General features: G+C 39.6%; 3 protein-coding genes across 22 annotated transcripts in view; 1 reads left to right on the top strand and 2 right to left on the bottom strand.

Moving 5' to 3' along the window:
• Positions 1-22,183, top strand: part of mwh (multiple wing hairs) — a 446,956-nt gene that overhangs the window by 131,433 nt on the left and 293,340 nt on the right. The gene's annotated exons all lie outside the window — the stretch shown is intronic.
• LOC142237518 (uncharacterized) lies at positions 7,785-9,558 on the bottom strand. The gene is made up of 3 exons (XM_075308876.1): positions 9,279-9,558; positions 9,050-9,196; positions 7,785-8,740 (listed from the first exon to the last, which is right to left on the bottom strand). Exons 1-3 carry the CDS (start codon positions 9,487-9,489, stop codon positions 8,148-8,150), a joined length of 951 nt encoding a protein of 316 aa, XP_075164991.1. The 5' UTR covers positions 9,490-9,558; the 3' UTR covers positions 7,785-8,147.
• Positions 15,229-20,811, bottom strand: LOC142237502 (uncharacterized). Of its 19 annotated transcripts, none has more exons than XM_075308848.1 (5): positions 20,450-20,811; positions 20,243-20,389; positions 17,493-19,895; positions 17,376-17,432; positions 15,229-17,168 (listed from the first exon to the last, which is right to left on the bottom strand). In XM_075308848.1, exons 1-5 carry the CDS (start codon positions 20,775-20,777, stop codon positions 15,814-15,816), a joined length of 4,290 nt encoding a protein of 1,429 aa, XP_075164963.1. In that variant the 5' UTR covers positions 20,778-20,811; the 3' UTR covers positions 15,229-15,813. The 19 variants fall into 19 exon arrangements, with proteins under 19 accessions (XP_075164963.1, XP_075164964.1, XP_075164966.1 ...); XM_075308849.1 differs by having other exon boundaries at positions 17,406-17,432; XM_075308851.1 differs by having other exon boundaries at positions 15,229-18,455; positions 18,630-18,659; positions 18,897-19,895; positions 20,450-20,810.

Below are 22,183 nucleotides of genomic sequence, written 5' to 3'. Positions count from 1 at the left end.
AAGTACCCACCACCATGAATCAAATATAATAGTTTCCTTTGAAAATTCTTCGTCGTAGCGGCTTACTTGATAATATATAGAATTTCAGGGGACTTTATGACGAATAATCTCCCAAGCAGATCAGTTCAAACAGTACGTTTACCGAAGATACATTTAAAAATTTTACCTGAAATTTTACATTCAGTTTTAGGCACTTTTCATGATCAGTGTGCCTTCTATATCGGTCTATATGGCGGTTGTAGAATCTAGATCCCAAATCTAGATCAGTTCAAACAGTACGTTTACCGAAGATACATTTAAAAATTTTACCTGAAATTTTACATTCAGTTTTAGGCACTTTTCATGATCAGTGTGCCTTCTATATCGGTCTATATGGCGGTTGTAGAATCTAGATCCCAAATTGGAGGGTCGGTTTTTAAGGGGACTATATCAAAACCGGTACCGATGCACAATATATTCAGCACACCTATTTATAGTTCTAAAAAACTCCAGATTTTCAAGCAAATTGGATATAAACTATGGTTTCTAGAAGCCCAAGAAGTAAAATCGGGAGATCGGTGTATATGGGGGCTATACCAAACCATGGACCGATAATCACCATTTTCCGCATACCTCTTTATGGTTCTCAAATACCTCTAGATTTCCAATTTCAAGCAAATAGGATAAGAACTACGGATTCTAGAAGATCAAGAAGTAATATCGGGAGATAGGTCTATATGGGGGCTATACCAAAACATGGACCGATAATCACCATTTTCGGCACACTTCTTTATGGTTCTAAAATACCTCTAGATTTCTAATTTCAGGCAGACTAAATAATATCTACAGATTCTAAAAGCCAAGAAGTAAAATCGGGAGATCGGTCTATATGGGGGCTATATCAAAACATGGACCGATACTCACCATTTGCGGCACACCTCTTTGTGGTCCTAAAATACCTCTAGATTTCCAATTTCAGGCAAATTTTGAACACACCTCTTTATGGTCATAAAATACCTCATTTCAAATTTCAGGCAAATTGGCTCCAAAACCAAGTCTCGGGATCGGTTTATATGGGGGCTATATGATTATGGACCGATATGGACCACTTTTGGCATGGTTGTTAAATATCATATGCTACCACCACATACCAAATTTCAACCGAATCGGATGAATTTTGCTTCTTCAAAAGGCACCGGAGGTCAAATCTGGGGATCGGTTTATATGGGGGCTATATACAATTATGGACCGATTTCGACCAATTTTTGCATGGTCATTAGATACCATATACTAACACCATGTACCAAATTTTAGCCGGATCGGATGAAATTTGCTTCTCTTAGAGGCTCCGCAAGCCAAATCGGGGGATCGGTTTATATGGGGGCTATATACAATTATGGACCGATTTCGACCAATTTTTGCATGGTCATTAGATACCATATACTAACACTATGTACCAAATTTCAACCGGATCGGATGAAATTTGCTACTCTTAGAGGCTCCGCAAGCCAAATGGGGAGATCGGTTTATTTGGGGGCTATATATAATTATTCACCGATGTGGACCAATTTTGGCATAGTTGTTAGATACCATATACTTACACCATGTACCAAATTTCAACCGGAGCGGATGAAATTTGCTACTCTTAGAGGCTCCGCAAGCCAAATCGGGGGATCGGTTGATATGGGGGCTATATATAATTATGGACCGATGTGGACCAATTTTGTCATAGTTGTTAGATACCATATACTTACATCATGTACCCAATTTCAACCGGATCGGATGGAATTTGCTACTCTTAGAGGCTCCGCAAGCCAAATCGGGGGATCGGTTTATTTGGGGGCTATATATAATTATGGGCCGATGTGAACCAATTTTGGCATGGTTGTTAGAGATCATATGCTGACACCATATACCAAATTTCAGCCGGACCGGATGAAATGTGCTTCTCTTAGAGGCTCCGGAGGTCAAATCTGGGGATCGGTTGATATGGGGGTTATATATAATTATGGACCAATGTGGACCAATTTTTGCACGGTTGTTAGAGACCCTATACTAACACCGTGTACGAAATTTCAGCAGGATCGGATGAAATATGTCTCTCTTATAGGCTCCGCAAGCCAAATCAGGGGATCCGTTTATATGGGGGCTATATATAATTATGGACCGATGCGACCCATTTGCAATACCATCCGACCTACATTAATAACAACTACTTGAGCAAATTTTCAAGTCGATAGCTTGTTTCGTTCGGAACTTAGCGTGCTTTCAACAGACGGACAGATGGACGGACATGCTCAGATCGACTCAGAATTTCACTACGACCCAGAATATATATACTAGAGGCCTGCTTCCATTTGTAAACGCAGAGTACACGTGTACTTGCTACATGAGTACATCTATTTGAGAGAGTCGCAAGACAATTGGTACACATTTTGATGAACACCGAAAGCCACGAATAACTTCTTGTTGCTACTCTGATGTCTTCACTACCAACAAATCAGTGTTGCCAGGTTGGGGGTTTTCCCCCCAAATTTAGGGTGTTTTTTACACGTTTAGGGGGATTTTTGGGGGTAACATTTATTTGGGGGGATTTTTGGGGGTAAAAAATTATTTTAGACCCTATAAAGTGGAGCAATTCTCAACAAAATTTAGAACAATTCTGGCATGAATTTTGAAAAAGAAAATGAGGGAAGTCAACTCATGTTCTTAAATACAAGCAAGTATGTTAAGCAATGACATTCTGTTTTAAACGCATCTGTTGAAGGGGCATTTTTAATATTTGATACAATTAAAAACAAATTAAGAAATGGTATTGTAACATTAAATTATTGGTCTCATAATTTCACGCCTACAATTTTGGCAAATAATGTATATATTTACTGAACTTTAATTTTTGTTTATTTTTTATTTCTATTATTTATATTTTATAAGCCGTTGTTTTAATTAATTTGATTTGAAAGATTTATACATTGAATTATATTGTTTTGTCTGCCCTTTATATTGATATACATTTTATTATTATACCCATAGAAAACTTACTTTCCTCAGGAACGAAATTTTAGACAAATAAACCCGAATTTGTGGATAGTGGTATAATGACGTTATCTACTGATTTTTGTTTACTTCAAAAGAAATTTTGTTCTTCAGAAAAAAAAAATCTTTCAGTATATATATTTGTGTTAAATTTAATTTGTAAAGTGTATCACTGCAGGATTTTTTAACGAAATTTGGGACACATTTTTGGCTTATTAACATTCTTAAATTTTTTGGGGGTTTTTGAAAAAAGTCTAGACCAATTTAGGGTTTTTTTTCTTACGATTTGGGGGGAAGAATCAAAAATCACCTGGCAACACTGCAACAAATACATATTCCTCTTTCTCTCTTATTGAAGTGTACTCTGAGTGATCACGTCGAGTATGTTGCGAGAACAAAACTTCATAGAGTACTCCATGTACCACGTGCAGTTTCAGAAATACAAAAAACAGTTACTCTCCTTAATATATGTTTTCGGTTATACATAAATATATGAAATATGTGACATACATACATATTTATGATTAATAATAATGGAAAGTTTTGCTTCGTACATAACTGAGAAATACTTGTGGTATTTACCACGTGAAGTGAAGAGAATACATGTTGTACTTTTTCTCAAGTACCTGCATTTTTAATGTTCCTTTTTTTCGGAACACATATTGTTTCGGATAAGTACTTGGTGGTATTTGACAAGCAAGTGTTCTCTTCACTTCACTACTTGCGCTCCGAGAGAAAGACAGTGTATGTACTATATTCGACAGCGAATTGCATACATGTAGTGAAAAGTTATTCGATGCACACCTCTAATATATACCCAGCATAAAAAATTGGAAGTTGTTCCACAAACATTTCTTTTAAAGCCCATCCCAGAATCCCCCATCGAGTTTTTCCAACATCCGATGCAGTCCTTTTGGACAAGTCCACAAACATTTCTTCCAAAGTGCAACGCGGGATCCCCCAATGATTTTTTTCCACTTCCGATGCAGTCCTTTTGGACATGTACACAAACATTTCTTCTAAAGCGCATCTTGGGATCCCCCAATGATTTTTTTCTACTTCCGGTGCAGTCCTTGTGGACAAGTATTAGAAAGAACGCAATCAGGCTATTTTAAGTGCAAATTTTGGACAATTAAATTTTACAAAATAATAGAAAACTAATAAAAAAATTAAAAAAAATAGAAAATCCATAAAAAAGTAAAAAAATAATAATAAAAAAAAATTAATTTCATCCCCGCTGGGATTTGAACCTGTGCCGTTTGACTTTTTCGCTTCCATGGAAGTTCTTTTGAGAAGGGTTTGCAAATTACGAGAAGTTTTAATTTTTTTATTGATTTTAATAGAAAACAAGTATAAACGGCCGTAAGTTCGGCCAGGCCGAATCTTATGTACCCTCCACCATGGATTGCGTAGAAACTTCTACGAAAGACTGTCATCCACAATCGAATTACTTATCTTAAATCGTTTTCTAAATTGTGAGTTAGTCCATACGTGGTATACACTAGACAAAAAAAGTATATGTAGGTAAGTCTACAAATAATTACGAGTCGATATGGACTTTTGCACGGTACGTAGGGAGCCAGAATTGAAATATGGGGGTCGCTTATATGGGGGCTATATACAGTTATTGATATGGACCAATTTTTGTGTGATTGGAGATCGATTTATCTGAGGGCTATATATAACTATAGACCGATATGGACCTAGTTAGGCATGGTTGTTAACGGCCATATACTAGCACAATGTCCCAAATTTCAACTGACTCGGATGAAATTTGCTCCTCCAAGAGGCTCCAGAACCAAATCTCGGGATCGGTTTATATGGGGGCTATATATGATTATGGACTGATATGGACCACTTTTGGCATGGTTGTTAAATATCATATACTACCACCACGTACCAAATTTCAACAGAATCAGATTAATTTTGGTCTTCCAAGAGGGTCCGGAGGTCAAATCTGGTGATCGGTTTATATGGGGGCTATATATAATTATCTACCGATGTGGACCAATTTTTGCACGGTTGTTAGAGACCATATACTACCACCATGTACCAAATTTCAGCCAGATGGGATGAAATTCGCTTCTCTTAGAGGCCTCGCAAGCCAAATCGGGGGATCGGTTTATATGGGGGCTATATATAATTATGGACCGATGTGGACCAATTTTTGCATGGTTGTTAGGGACCATACACTAACACCATGTACCAAATTTCAGCCGGATCGGATAAAATTTGCTTCTCTTAGAGGCCTCGCAAGCCAAATCGGGGGATCGGTTTATATGGGGGCTATATATAATTATGGACCGATGTGGACCAATTTTTGCATGGTTGTTAGAGACCATATACTAACACCATGTACCAAATTTCAGCCGGATCGGATGAAATTTGCTTCTCTTAGAGGCCTCACAAGCCAAATTTGGGGGTCCGTTTATATGGGGGCTATATATAATTATGGACCGATGTGGACCAATTTTTGCATGGTTGTTAGAGACCTTATACTAACACCATGTACCAAATTTCAGCCGGATCGGATGAAATTTGCTTCTCTTAGAGGATCGACAAGCCAAATTTGGGGGTCCGTTTATATGGGGGCTATACGTAAAAGTGGACCGATATGGCCCATTTGCAATACCATCCGACCTACATCAATAACAACTACTTGTGCCAAGTTTCAAGTCGATAGCTTGTTTCGTTCGGAAGTTAGCGTGATTTCAACAGACGGACGGACGGACGGACATGCTCAGATCGACTCAGAATTTCACCACGACCCAGAATATATATAAAGGGTGATTTATTAAGAGCTTGATAACTTTTTTTTTTTTAAAAAAACGCATACAATTTGCAAAATCTCATCGGTTCTTTATTTGAAACGTTAGATTGGTCCATGACATTTACTTTTTGAAGATAATTTCATTTAAATGTTGACCGCGGCTGCGTCTTAGGTGGTCCATTCGGAAAGTCCAATTTTGGGCAACTTTTTCGAGCATTTCGGCCGGAATAGCCCGAATTTCTTCGGAAATGTTGTCTTCCAAAGCTGGAATAGTTGCTGGCTTATTTCTGTAGACTTTAGACTTGACGTAGCCCCACAAAAAATAGTCTAAAGGCGTCAAATCGCATGATCTTGGTGGCCAACTTACCGGTCCATTTCTTGAGATGAATTGTTCTCCGAAGTTTTCCCTCAAAATGGCCATAGAATCGCGAGCTGTGTGGCATGTAGCGCCATCTTGTTGAAACCACATGTCAACCAAGTTCAGTTCTTCCATTTTTGGCAACAAAAAGTTTGTTAGCATCGAACGATAGCGATCGCCATTCACCGTAACGTTGCGTCCAACAGCATCTTTGAAAAAATACGGTCCAATGATTCCACCAGCGTACAAACCACACCAAACAGTGCATTTTTCGGGATGCATGGGCAGTTCTTGAACGGCTTCTGGTTGCTCTTCACTCCAAATGCGGCAATTTTGCTTATTTACGTAGCCATTCAACCAGAAATGAGCCTCATCGCTGAACAAAATTTGTCGATAAAAAAGCGGATTTTCTGCCACTGATTTTGGTAATAAAATTCAATGATTTGCAAGCGTTGCTCGTTAATAAGTCTATTCATGATGAAATGTCAAAGCATACTGAGCATCTTTCTCTTTGACACCATGTCTGAAATCCCACGTGATCTGTCAAATACTAATGCATGAAAATCCTAACCTCAAAAGAATCACCCTTTACTTTATAGGGTCTTAGAGCAATATTTCGATGTGTTACAAACGGAATGACAAAGTTAATATACCCCCCATCCTATGGTGGAGGGTATAAAAATATATTTATACGAAAATATATGCCGAAAATAAAAAATAAAAACGATACATAACATAAAAAAATATTTTTTTAGAAAAATATTTGATAAACAAATTGCTGCTGGTGACATTTGAACCTGCGTTTCTTATTTTTTTGTTCATACTAATAAAGAACATCTCGAGAAGCAATTAGAATGTTATTCCTTGGTGTCGTATTACGATCATATCACAAACATTTGAATTGACCTTACGACGCTTTATATTCAGTGGCGTTGGTGGCTGAGTGTGCTAAGGCGTTCTGTTATGGTGCCAGTAAACCCAGGTTCAATCCCTGGTCGGAGCGAAAAAGTTTTTCAAATTGTAAAAATTAGATAATAGGAAAATAATAGTGTAATAAAACATATGGATGAAAAAAAAAGTGAAATTGGTTGAAAAAAATTTTTTTTCGCTTTTTAAATTTCTTCATTCAAATTAACTTCCGGGGCACAACTTCGAGAGCAATGCAAAGGATCCAAAAAGGGAGTACTTCCATCCTATGACAAGCCCATGTAAAATTCATTGGAGATGATCCAAGTTTGCACTACTTCCGGATCACAGATTGGGGATCCAAACTACTTTTTTGGAAGCTCTTTTTTTGCTGGGTACTTTATGGGATCTTAGAGCAATACTTCGATGTGTTACAAACGGAATGACAAAATTAATATACCCCCATCCTATGGTGGAGGGTATAAAAAGTCTGTCTTAATTCCAAAAACATTTTATACATAATCCTTAAAATAAGTCTTAGCCTATTTTTGAAAAGCTTTTATCTTAAATTTAAAGATTCAATATATCACATAATTTAAGGACGATATATTTAAATCAAAAATGTTTTCCTTTACATTAGGGAAATTTTTCCTTAGTTCAAAGACATACAGAATTTCACGGAAAGACGAAAATTTATAAGTTTAGAGCCCTAAAATTAATTAAAAAAAAAGAACATTTTTGAAGCAAAGTTTATAAACTTTATTTTATTTAAAATTTCACTACATTAACACATTACACAAATTTACATTTATTTATATATTTACATTTAATTTCAGTTAAAAAAATAGAAAAAAATATAAAACATAAAAAACAAAACAAAAAAACAAAAAACAAAAACAAAAAGAAACGCTGCCTAATTTCATTTATAAACAAAGTTCTGTGATATTATATGTTGCCAATTTTCTGTACTCAAGCGAGTACAATGGCAGGGAATGGATTAAAGAATTTTGTCCTTAAAATTATTAATTTTTATTTGCTGCTAATTTTGAGTAAAATTCTTTTTTTGGAGATTTTTTGTTTGTTGAGTTCTTCTATTGCTTACATGCCAAATGTTCGTTTGCACAAATACCACAGGGTATTTGTACGTACCGACAATAGAGAGCCTTGGGGTACATTAGCTCGAATGCAAATTAATCTGAATAACTCTCTTATGAGACGAGCTCGAGAATTTCCAGAGCCTGATCCAAGGGCTGGGGCAGTAGTAGTTGTTGTAGTAGTAGTTGTTGGAGTAGTGGTAGTTGTTGTCGTTGGTGTGGTAGTTGTTGTCGTTGGGGTAGTAGTAGTTGTTGTTGGGGTAGTAGTAGTTGTTGATGTTGTAGTTTCTATTGTTTCAGGAGTAGTATTTGTTGGAGTAGTAGTTGTTGGAGCTGTAGTTGTTGGAGTTGTAGTTGTTGGAGTTGTAGTTGTTGGAGTAGTTGTTTCTATGGTTGTTGTTGGAGTAGTAGTGGTTGGTGTAGTAGTGGTTGGTGTAGTAGTGGTTGGTGTAGTAGTTGTTGGTGTAGTAGTTGTTGGAGTAGTAGTTGTTGGAGTAGTAGTGGTCGTTGTTGTTGTTGGTGCAGTAGTAGTTGTTGTTGTGGGAGTTGTAGTAGTAGCTGTAATAGGGCAAGCACTTGCTGGCACTTCAAACCAAACTAAGAACCATAAACAAAATTAATTATTTGTTTTTTTTTTTTTTTTATATTTATTACGGCTATTTTCATGTAGCTCCGTTAGGCTTTAACTGCCAGTTAACAGAAATTAAATTGCAAATATTTTCTCTCCGGTCAACTTTAACTGAAAATTTTTCAGTTTCAGTTAAGCTCATAACTGGCATATGGAATATATACGCAAGATGACAGATATTTTGATAATGCGGTTCAAAAGTTCGTTAGCTAACGTAGCACTAACGGAGCTTCATGAAAATCGGGGTTAATGGCATAAGTAAAAACAACAAATATTACCTGTTTCGGTTTTTGGTATTTCCTCATACATTGCACAAATGTTGTCAAAAGATTTCAAGGATTTCCCATTGGATGCACATACAGGTTGAATTCCAGTACATCTGACCAAAACATTGGGACAAAGACCTTCACAGAAAAATTGGTAATCTAAAAAAAAAAAAAAACATAAATAACATTTTATAAAATTTTTTTAATAATAAATAAATTTTAATTAATCATTGACCATTACCTGATCCCATACGTATGGCATCCATAAATTCATAGACATTCAAAAATGTTTTGTATTCATTGTTGAGAACACCACAAAGAGGTGCATAATTGAAAAATGCCGATGAAGAAGAATATATGGTGTTAAGTCCAGTATTTCCAAAATTGGCCAAGGCATAATGGCATTGGTAAATAGCCAAGTTTGCTATTATCAATAGACTCCAAGTAATCATGTTTTTATTTTTTGTGATCGACTATTTTTGGCTAATGTAAGTTAACGACTCGCTATGTTCTACACAACTGATCGATTTAACAATCATTTTTATATCTTTATGACAAAAATATAGAAAGGTTTAGGGATAAATGTCCCCTAATAAAACAAAGCTTTGTCTTGTCATAGGGCCTACGTGATTCTTGGGGAATATCGTAGTTATTTGTTTTTGTTTTCTATAAAGAATTCAAAAGTTTTACCGGAAAGGGTATTTGTTACAATCCAATATAAATGTAATTGTTTACGCGATGTAATTTTGAGAATTTTTTTTTTACAATGTAAGGAATGTCTAAAGTTGGGGGTGCTTAATTCCACCCTAGAAAGTTTGTTGTTGTAGTCATGATAATATTTGTGAAGTTTGTTTTCAGGAAAATATAATAACACTAGGGAAATTGATCAACCCCGGTGTGCATGGACCAGTCTCAGTTCTGATCAAAACGTATGTAAGGACCTGGCCACTTGAACATGAGTTTGTCATTAAGGTGATACATTTACTTGGATTCATTCCAAAGGACACGTCGTGGGACAACTTATTAGGACTATCCCATAGACAGGTCCTCATGAACCAGTTTGGGAAAAACTCTTAGGACCCCGTTTCATTTTGAGCATCCGAATCGCACCGGAAAGGAAAATCTTTGGGAATTTTTTTGAACCATACACGCAGAGAAGGAATATGATCACCTCAAACATGTTTCAAGAGCAAAATGTTATTTTTGTATGGTGACCATGTAACATGTTTGTCACTAAAATGTTATTTTCTCGTCAAATATAACCTGCTTGCCGAAATCAGATACATGATTTCCAAGAAAATAACATGGTTGGGAAAACCATGTTACATGGTCACCACCCAAAAATAACATAAATAACAAAATACAAAAATAACATGTTTGAGGTGATCATATTCCTTCTCTGGGTGTATATTATTCTCATCATTGTATTTCAGTAAATGTTTAAATCCAATAAGATTTTAATGTTAAGAGAGTATAGAAATCAATTAATTATAAAGAAATTTAAAAATTGCGAGAAACTGGAACACTGTACCAGTTCTGTTATAGCTAATTTGCACCAATGTTTCGTGGGAAAACAATCCACAATGGACTGCGTACAAAATTCTTCTACATATATTCGTCCACAACCAAAGTAGAGGGTGATTTTTTAAGAGCTATAAGAAACGAAAAAGAAACACATAAAGGGTGATACGGTCAAAATTTGGTCAAGGGAAAACGCGTGTAAATCGGTGAAATCGTTTATTTAAAAAATCAAATTAAATTTCTTTTTCATGTTCAATTAGTATAAAATTCAGGAAAAATATTCAGTTAGGCTTTCGCTTTTCCAAATCCGAATTGACGGGCCTCACGCTTGACACCTGCCATCAGATTTTGTACAGCCACCTTGTCCACCTTCTTCGCCGCAGAAAGCCAGTTTGCCTTGAACTGCTGCTCGTCCTTAGCAGTTTTTTTGGTCTTCTTTAGGTTGCGCTTGACAATAGCCCAGTATTTCTCAATTGGGCGGAGCTCTGGCGTGTTGGGAGGGTTCTTGTCCTTGGGAACCACCTGCACGTTGTTGGCGGCGTACCACTCCATGGCCTTTTTACCGTAATGGCAAGATGCCAAATCCGGCCAAAACAGTACGGAACAACCGTGTTTCTTCAGGAAAGGCAGCAGACGTTTATTCAAACACTCTTTCACGTAAATTTCTTGGTTGACAGTCCCGGAAGCTATGAAAATGCAGCTTTTCAAGCCACAGGTACAGATGGCTTGCCAAACCAGATATTTCTTTGCGAACTTTGACAGTTTTATGTGCTTGAAAATATCTGATACCTTTCCCCTTCCTTTTGCCGTATAAAACTCCTGTCCCGGAAGCTGCTTGTAGTCGGCTTTGACGTAGGTTTCGTCGTCCGTTACCACGTAGTCAAACTTCGTCAGCATCGTCGTGTACAGCCTCCGGGATCGCGCTTTGGCCGTCGTATTTTTTTTATCATCGCGATTTGGAGTCACTACCTTCGTGTAAGTCGATAGTCCGGCTCGTTTTTTGGCTCGATGCACGGTTGTAGACGATACACCCAGCTTATTTGCGGCATCTCAGAGAGAGAGGTTAGGGTTTCGCTTGAAACTACCGGCAACTCTCTTTGTCGTCTCAGCGGCTTCCGGTTTTCGATTTCACCCCTATCCAGACTTCCTGGCTGTCGACAAACGTTCCCCAAACACTTTAATTACATTTGTAACGGTTGATTTGGCAACTTTTAGCGATTGTGCCAGCTTTGCGTGCGAGTAGCTCGGACTTTCGCGATGCGCGAGCAAAATTTTGATACGCTGCTCTTCTTGCTTGGACGGCATTTTGACATCTGAAGAGTGAATTCCAAAATCAAAATAGGAGCAACATTCTACACACACACACACCTTCAAAATGAGGAGTGTTCAGATTTTTTAAATGCAAAATTAAAAGAAATACGTCAAATTTATATTGACCGTATCACCCGTTAAAACTCAGAAAAGTTCATGAAATCGATAGTACGGTCTATATCATTTAATGTTTGAAGAGTATTTCATCAATCCGCTTAGTCCAATTGTGTCATACTCTTGAGACATTGAGAGCCAAAAACCAATATTTTATTAAAATTCTGAATCTATCGAGCGATTTTTCCAGATTTGACTTCCATAAATGTTTACGGAAAGATCAAATTTGCACTGATTTATTCTCTGGTCGTGATATAAGTTTTCTCGATTATCTGTACTTTTAAGTACAGAGACTTTAAACATATGGACTTGGGTATTCTACTTGCGGGAACATCTGATATCTTGCGGAGACATCTGATGTCTCGAACAAAACATCGCACATCGGTTTGGTAAGCAAATACCTCTAAGGACTAAGATAAGGAAGTCAAAATGTGCCAGCTTTGGATGAACAATGAAAATTTTCAGCTTATGAGGAACTCTGAGTACAGATGTTGGAAGCCTTATAAAACTGACCATCATAGGGAGATTTAGAAGCTAAGTTGTGCATACTATTCGGAAATTTAACTAGTACGGGGAATATTTATTGTTGTGGCCAGCTGTTGGTTACGTAGGCTATTCAGTCCAATAAGATACCACAGTGGTGAACTTCTCTCTTATCACTGAGTGCTGGCCGATTCCATGTTAAGCTCAATGACAAGGGACCTCCTTATTATAGCCGATTTCGAACGGCGTTCCACATTGCAGTGAAACCACATAGAGAAGCTTTGAAACACTCAGAAATGTCACCAACATTACTGAGGTGGGATAATCCATCGCTGAAAAACTTGTTGGTGATCGGTCAAAGCAGGAATCGAACCCACGACCTTGTGTTGCAAGGCGGGCATGCTAATCATTGCACCATGGTGGCTAGCTATAAAATTCGATGAAATGCTATAAAACATGGCCTAGGCAAGTCTGGTTTCAATGCCATATTTCCTCGAGAGCTTCATGAGTTGAATCGCAAGTTCACCAACATTGATCTTCCATTTTTATACCCTCCACCATAGCATGGGAGTATATTAACTTTGTCATTCCGTTTGTAACACATCGAAATATTGTTCTAAGACCCCATAAAGCATATATATTCTTAGTCATGGTGAAATTCTGAGTCGATCTAACATAAGCATGTCCGTCCGTCCATCTGTTGGAATCACGCTAACTTCCGAACGAAACAAGCTATCGACTTGAAACTTGGCATAAGTAGTTGTTATTGATGTAGGTCGGATGGTATTGCAAATAGGCCATATTTGACCACTTCTTCGTAGGTAGGAGGAGCAAAAATCATCCGATCCCGTTGAAATTTTGTACGTGGTGTTAGTATATGGTATCTAACAACCATTCAAAAATTGGTCCATATCGGTCCATAATTATATATAGCCCCCATATAAACCGATCCCCATATTTGAACTCCGGAGCCTCTTGGAGGAGCAAAATTCATCCGGTTCGGTTGAAACTTGGTACGTGGTGTTAGTATTTGGTATCCAGCAACCATTCAAAAATTGGTCCATATCGGTTCATAATTTTATATAGCCCCCATATAAACCGATCTCCAGATTTGACTTCCGGAGCCTCTTGGAGGAGCAAATTTCATCCGATCTGGTTGAAATTTGGTACGTGGTGTTAATATATAGTATATGGTTATGTATAGCCCTCAGATAACCGAACCCCAATTACACAAAAATTGATCCATATCGGTTCATAATTGTATATAGTCCCCAATTATGGCTCTCTAATTGTAGCTCAACAGTCCATATCGGTTAGTAATTGTTTGTAGACTTACCTATATATACCTTTTTTGTCTAATATATACCACGTATGGACTAACATACAATTTAGAAGACGCTGTTAAGAAGTTTTAAGTGAACTCACGCGTATTTGAGTGACACAGAATGAGGTCTTTCAATTCAGTGAATACAAAATCTTTTGTCTGGATGACATAAAACCAAATTCTCCCCTGTGTCACAGTCCTTTTCAAATGCATTCCAATGATGTCAACTTTTCCATTAATGTGGAAACGAATCGTACCTATACCCAAGCAAGGCGGTATATACCGACCACTAGCTATTTTATCTATACTATCAATGGTTATTTGAAATATTATTACTTAAAGAAATCAGTGCTTTTGTTATTCAAAATAATCTTCGGACTAAAAGACAAATCGAATTCAACAAAAGACGAAGTTCACGAAGTTCTCCCAAAGGCACAACTTTAAAAGCACTTCCAGAAGATGCACTCCCAATGATGTTCTTCATTTTAACTACCCAGGAAGTTCTTTTAATTCGATTTTTTATAACCTATTTTATCATACTTTTAATGGGTAATTTTAACTTTTTTTGTTTCAAATAGGTTAAAAACAGAGTAAAAATTTATAAAATGATACAAATCATTTAATTTTTATCGAAAAAAATGCTAAATGCAATCTGAAAAAATTGTGAATTTTTGAAAATATTTGAGGTCAAACGTTTCCAACAAGCGTTAGAATCCATTAAAAATTATAAAAATTATTTATTTGACAAAATATCATAGAATATTTTAATTTACATCCAAAACATTGAATTCGGATCACACCTAAAGAAGTGATGCAAATTCAGTTCAACGGCTGTTGAAATGGAGAACTTCCGTCCTATGACAAGCCCATGTTAAATTCATCGCTTCTGCGTCAATTTTGCACCACTTCCGTATCCAAAAAGAACATTTCCATTTCTTTTTTGGCGACGCTTTTTTGGCTGGGTAATAATTGTATAGATGGTATAGACATGCATATTACGTTGCCTTTGGAGAATTCAGTTGGGTTTCTGGAAGCTTACTCTAGTTCGATAGCCTTTAATATTGCACAAGATAAACTAGTCTGCACAACGAAAATATTTATGTGATAGGATTGCTTTACAAGATCCTCAAGATTAAATGTGTTTATGCCGATAAGACACCAATACCTAATTTCTGAACGACACTTTTTCATTAATGCAATTCGTCTTTCGAAGAAACTCCCTTTGCGAATATTTGACTTCTTTGCCATAGCTTTATTTTCTTTAATGAATTATTGTTGTAATTATTATTTCTAATAAATACATCATACTAATATCAAGTAAACAATAGCAATGGATAGTAGTATTTATAAGTTTAATAATTATAAAAAATCTACTTATTGATTCTCATTACAATTCTTATATTTACCTTGAGTGAGAAAACAAACAAGACATCTGATATAATTTGGTTATATTGCCATTCTTGCAATATTAATTTATTAACTAATTCGTCTATATAGTCTGCACATATATGTGGACTTAAGCATTAGAGATAAACATCGAATTTTTCTAAATTTTGTTAAATATTTCATAAGGTATAGACTTTAAAAAATAATTGAATAGCGAATTAGATATTTAACTACTTATTCTATTACTACATTGTAGATATCTAAGATAAATATAATATTACATGCAATGACGAATTTTCCTGCTGAATGACAACTACATAGAAGTAAATGTGTGTTTGTATTTAACATTTGTTGGGGTTATACTGCATTCATATTTGTTATGTATATACGTTAAATATTAATAAATACAGTAAAGGTTGAATTTCATACCATGCGTTAATGAGTCTGTTGATTGATGAGTTTTGTTAGAGTACTTCAAACTGAAAAATATCAATCCTTCCATCAACGAACGGATTAACGCATGGTGTGTAACTCAACCTTAATACTTATTATAATTTTATTTCCATCGTCATTTCGCTAGCTCTAGTGTTTATTATTTTAATCACTCTAAGTCAAAACAATTAAAGTCAATAGCATCTTAGGCTGTTCTACCCACGTAAATGTCTCCTCCGGCAAAGTTACCAATCTTATTTCTGGTGTAGGCACGGTAACCAAGATTGGTGGGTTGTCTTTGAGATTTAAGTAGTTCCAAGAGCTTAACTAAAGGAGTTAAGTCCGCAGAAGGGTCTGATATAGGTTGTTTTCCCCCAGTGTGTTCACATTCAGCATGGTCCCACTCGTTTGGTCCTGATCCGTGGTGTTCTCCTCCATAAGGTCCCGATCCAGATTGTTCTCCTTCATTGGGTCCTGATCCAGGTTGTTCTCCATTTGGTCCTGATCCTGATCCTGATCCACATGGCTCTGATCTTGGTTGTTCTCCAGTGTTTCCTGATCCAGCTTGTTCTCCTCCACTGGGTCCTGGACAAGGTTGTTCTCCTGATCCAGGTTGTTCTCCTCCAGTTGGTCCTGATCCAGGGTTTTCTCCGCCAGTGGGATGTTCACCTCCAGGTAGTTGTTCTACGCATGGCTCTGATCCAGGTTGCTCTCCTCCACTGGGTCCTGATCCAGGTTGTTCTCCATTTGGTTCCGATCCAGGTAGTTCTTCTACACAGGGCTCTGATTCAGGTTGCTCTCCTCCATTGGGTCCAGATCCTGGTTGTTCTCCACCATTTGGTCCTGATCCAGGTTGTTCTCCACCATTAGGTCCTGATCCTGGTTGTTCGCCTCCATTAGGTCCTGATCCAGGTTGTTCTCCTCCAGTTGGGCCAGATCCTGGTTGTTCTCCTCCATTGGGTCCAGATCCTGGTTGTTCTCCACCATTTGGTCCTGATCCAGGTTGTTCCCCTCCAGTGGGTCCAGATCCAGGTTGTTCTCCACCATTAGGTACTGATCCAGGTTGTTCTCCACCAGGTCCTGATCCAGGTTGTTCGCCTCCATTGGGTCCAGATCCAGGCTGTTCTCCTCCATTTGGCCCTGATCCAGGTTGTTCCCCTCCATTGGGTCCGGATCCTGGTTGTTCTCCACCATTTGGTCCTGAACCCGGCTGTTCGCCTTCAGTAGGGCCTGATCCAGGTTGTTCTCCACCTGGTCCTGATCCAGGTTGTTCGCCTCCATTGGGTCCAGATCCAGGTTGTTCTCCTCCATTTGGTCCTGATCCAGGTTGTTCGCCTCCATTAGGTCCTGATCCAGGTTGTTCTCCACCAGGTCCTGACCCTGGTTGTTCTCCACCATTAGGTCCTGACCCAGGTTGTTCTCCACCAGGTCCTGATCCAGGTTGTTCGCCTCCATTGGGTCCAGATCCAGGTTGTTCTCCTCCATTTGGCCCTGATCCAGGTTGTTCCCCTCCATTGGGTCCAGATCCTGGTTGTTCTCCACCATTTGGTCCTGATCCAGGTTGTTCTCCACCATTTGGTCCTGAACCCGGCTGTTCTCCACCAGGTCCTGATCCAGGTTGTTCGCCTCCATTGGGTCCAGATCCAGGTTGTTCTCCTCCATTTGGCCCTGATCCAGGTTGTTCCCCTCCATTGGGTCCTGATCCTGGTTGTTCTCCACCATTTGGTCCTGAACCCGGCTGTTCGCCTTCAGTAGGGCCTGATCCAGGTTGTTCTCCTCCAGTGGGTCCTGATCCAGGTTGTTCTCCACCAGGTCCTGATCCAGGTTGTTCGCCTCCATTGGGTCCAGATCCAGGTTGTTCTCCTCCATTTGGTCCTGATCCAGGTTGTTCTGATCCAGGTTGTTCTCCTCCGTTTGGTCCTGATCCAGGTTGCTCTCCTCCATTGGGTCCAGATCCTGGTTGTTCTCCTCCATTGGGTCCAGATCCTGGTAGTTCTCCACCATTTGGTCCTGATCCAGGTTGTTCTCCACCATTAGGTCCTGATCCAGGTTGTTCGCCTCCATTAGGTCCTGATCCAGGTTGTTCTCCTCCAGTTGGGCCAGATCCTGGTTGTTCTCCACCATTAGGTCCTGATCCAGGTTGTTCTCCTCCAGTGGGTCCTGATCCAGGATGTTCTCCTCCATTTGGTCCTGATCCAGGTTGCTCTCCTCCATTGGGTCCAGATCCTGGTTGTTCTCCACCATTTGGTCCTGATCCAGGTTGTTCTCCACCATTAGGTCCTGATCCAGGTTGTTCTCCACCAGGTCCTGATCCAGGTTGTTCGCCTCCATTGGGTCCAGATCCAGGTTCTCCTCCATTTGGCCCTGATCCAGGTTGTTCCCCTCCATTGGGTCCAGATCCTGGTTGTTCTCCACCATTTGGTCCTGATCCAGGTTGTTCTCCACCATTAGGTCCTGATCCAGGTTGTTCTCCACCAGGTCCTGATCCAGGTTGTTCGCCTCCATTGGGTCCAGATCCAGGTTGTTCTCCTCCATTTGGCCCTGCTCCAGGTTGTTCCCCTCCATTGGGTCCAGATCCTGGTTGTTCTCCACCATTTGGTCCTGAACCCGGCTGTTCGCCTTCAGTAGGGCCTGATCCAGGTTGCTCTCCACCTGGTCCTGATCCAGGGTGTTCGCCTCCATTGGGTCCAGATCCAGGTTGTTCTCCTCCATTTGGTTCTGATCCAGGTTGTCCCCCTCCATTGGATCCAGATCCTGGTTGTTCTCCACCATTTGGTCCTGATTCAGGTTGCTCTCCTCCATTGGGTCCAGATCCTGGTTGTTCTCCACCATTTGGTCCTGATCCAGGTTGTTCTCCACCAGGTCCTGACCCTGGTTGTTCTCCTCCAGTGGGTCCAGATCCAGGTTGTTCTCCACCAGGTCCTGATCCAGGTTGCTCTCCTCCATTGGGTCCAGATCCAGGTTGTTCTCCACCATTTGGTCCTGAACCCGGCTGTTCGCCTTCAGTAGGGCCTGATCCAGGTTGTTCTCCACCATTAGGTCCTGATCCAGGTTCTTCGCCTCCATTAGGTCCTGATCCAGGTTGTTCTCCTCCAGTTGGGCCAGATCCTGGTTGTTCTCCACCATTAGGTCCTGATCCAGGGTGTTCGCCTCCATTGGGTCCAGATCCAGGTTGTTCTCCTCCATTTGGTTCTGATCCAGGTTGTCCCCCTCCATTGGGTCCAGATCCTGGTTGTTCTCCACCATCTGGTCCTGATCCAGGTTGTTCTCCACCTGGTCCTGATCCAGGTTGTTCTCCTCCAGTGGGTCCTGATCCAGGTTGTTCTCCTCCGTTAGGTCCTGATCCAGGTTGCTCTCCTCCATTGGGTCCAGATCCTGGTTGTTCTCCACCATTTGGTCCTGAACCCGGTTGTTCGCCTTCAGTAGGGCCTGATCCAGGTTGTTCTCCACCTGGTCCTGATCCAGGTTGTTCGCCACCAATAGGTCCTGTTCCAGGCTGTTCCCCTTCATTTGGTCCTGAACCAGGCTGTTCTCCACCAGGTCCTGATCCAGGATGTTCTCCTCCATTTGGTCCTGATCCAGGTTGTTCTCCTCCGTTTGGTTCTGATCCAGGTTGTTCGCCTCCATTGGGTCCAGATCCAGGTTGTTCGCCTCCATTAGGTCCTGATCCACCAGGTCCTGATCCAGGTTGTTCTCCACCTGGTCCTGATCCAGGTTGTTCCCCTTCAGTGGGTCCGGACCCTGGTTGTTCTCCACCATTAGGTGCCGATCCAGTTGGTTCTTCTCCTGTGGATCCTAGTCCCGGTTGTTCTCCTCCAGTGGGTCCTGATCCAGGTTGTTCTCCTCCATTGGGCCCAGATCCTGGTTGTTCTCCACCATTTGGTCCTGATCCTGGTTGTTCGCCTTCATTTGGTCCTGATCCCGGTTGTTCTCCTTCAGTAGGGCCTGATCCAGGTTGTTCCCCCACAGTGGGTCCCGATCCTGGTTGTTCTCCACCATTATGTCCCGATCCAGTTGGTTCTTCACCTGGTCCTGATCCAGGTTGTTCCCCTCCAGTGGGTCCCGATCCAGGTTGTTCTCCGCCATTAGGTCCGGATCCAGGTTGTTCGCCTCCATTGGGTCCAGATCCAGGTTGTTCTCCTTCAGTTGGTCCTGATCCAGGTTGTTCGCCTCCGCTGGGTCCTGATCCAGGTTGTTCACCTTCTGGTGGCTGCTCTTCTCCAGGTTGTGGTTCGCCTGTATCAGTGTTATCACCACGACAGGGACCGAAAGAAATTTGTATCCAATCTACGAAAAGAAATATATTAATTTAAATTTTGGATGAAAAAAAAAACAACAAATAGTAATAGTTAAAAAAACAATAGTAAGTTTGGTCGAATCGAAAGCTTTAGCAATATGAGCTTCCGATTCGACCAAACGTAACCGGCAACAAGAAAACACTACACGAGATATATTCCACCTTCACACAAGTGATATTATTCATATCTGTTGAGTAACAATCAATGTAGAATACCAAGTGTCAATTCTCGGAGGAACATTGAGACTTATAATATTGCTTTTCAAGATAATGTAATTTTCTACTTATCAGATTAAGGATCATTTCATTAAGGGAATAACCTGAGAATAGTACTTACTTTCTCCGGTGGCAATTTTTTCCTTGGCCAACAAACAGGTATTCGTGAATGTCTTTGTTGTCTTTCCATTAGTGGCACATATAGGCTCATTACTAGTACAGTCATTCGCTAATTCAGGACATGGCCCATGGCAAAAGAATTGGTAATCTAGTTAAAGAGAGAAAAGCATAGAATTAGGGGCTTTTTAATCGAATATTTTCAACTTACTGTACTGTTGTTTAATAGCCTTTGCAAATTCGTCGAAATTGTAGAAAGTTTTAAATGCTCCATTTAAAACACCACATATTGGGTCATATTGGGGTACGGTTATTGGGGCTGGTTTTTGGTAAGGTGAATAGGCCCAAGGATATCCAGACCATGGCTCATTTTGTTGTGGTGCCCCAAGGCTTCCATAGGGATTGGCACTATAAGGACTAGCACCATAAGGATGAACGCCAAATAATGATCCACCACCATATGATGGGGTCTTAGGATAAAAGGGTGTTGCTGATGCCGCTGCCAAAGCTATAAAACAGCTTAATATATAAACCCTCATATTGTAAGTTGGGCTATCGAATGTTGTTGTTCCTTGAAGTCGAACGCTATTTATTATAAATAAATAAACACATCAATGACATTGAAATGATCTTCATCTGAACCATGCAATTTGTATTGATTTTGTTTATTTTACAATGAGAACTTGTTTCGCAGCAATGTAAACATGTAAACGTTCCTTTGCTATTCTGTACGTGATCACATGGCTACATACATGGGAATATTTTACAAATGCGGATATGACAAAACTAACAACCATTTCGAACCTGGGCAAAACTTGAAAGAAAAATTTCAAAGGAAATACATCGAAGATTTCGAAAAAGTTTATTTTGCTTTTGGTTGGTTTTGGTTATTACTAATTTTTTGCTCGTTCATCGTGTCTATAAAATCACATAGAGTAAACCCCAAAATATAACTATTTGAAGATATAATTACCTTCACACTCAGCACGCGCCAACCAAGAATGGCTTTGCTTCATTTCTACCGCATATTGGCTATCAAAATCTCCGAATTTCAAACCCATTAGACATTTGCGCCTTGGGCCTTTTTGGAAATCGGCACTAAAAGTTACCAAAATGTTGATCATCTGAAGACGGCGTTTGCCGGAGATGGGCCAAAATATCGCAGAGCCACAGTCGTGCACAGAGAATGAAGCCGCCGAGTCGCGCCGCCGATTTCAGTCGCCGTAGACCATATTTTGCCAGTCGACGCCGCCAACGAATATGTCGACTCATCTCGACTAAAATTTAGCCGCCAATTAACCAAAAATATCGATTTAAATCAAAAAAATGTATATAATTGTCTTATTTTTTCCATAATTTTGAAAACAACCAATCATTTTCAAGCTCCTATAATAATTTTGCAAACATTTAGCTCAGAAAATTTGAATGAGAAATAAATTTGTTGGTAAGATTGGTTGTACAACTAGTCGCATTACCATTCGAAACTTCAAATTGATTTTATAATGGATAATTGTCCGCCGCCGAATGGACAAATTTATATCGGCTTAGCCATCAAGCCGCCGCCGCCGGAGGCAAAAATTGGGTGTCAGCCGCCGCCGACAAAAATGGGACGGCTTCATTCTCTGGTCGTGCAGTGTATGATTGCTTTGTTAGGCGTTTGAAGCCCATAATGTATAGAGCATAGATTCCTAAGAAATTTTTATATGAAAGAAACAATATCTTTGACTCGGAGCAAGGCCGTATTCAGGGGGGGGGGATGAGGGGGATCAAACCCCCCCGAAATGAATGAATATTTTTATATAAATAAATATATATTTTTAGCGGCATAGAAAAATCTTATCGAAGATGTTGAAGAAAAGCTGGAGGTTTATTTTGAAAAACGCTTACCTATAAAACTTGCACAAATCCTAGAATACTAGTTGAAAAGCCCGTCAAACGACGGTCG

Source organism: Haematobia irritans, chromosome 5 (genome assembly GCF_050003625.1).
Source record: "Haematobia irritans isolate KBUSLIRL chromosome 5, ASM5000362v1, whole genome shotgun sequence".
Lineage (NCBI taxonomy): Eukaryota > Metazoa > Arthropoda > Insecta > Diptera > Muscidae > Haematobia > Haematobia irritans.
The sequence above is the reverse complement of the archived record's forward strand: the minus strand, read 5'-3'. Positions and strand labels throughout refer to the sequence as shown.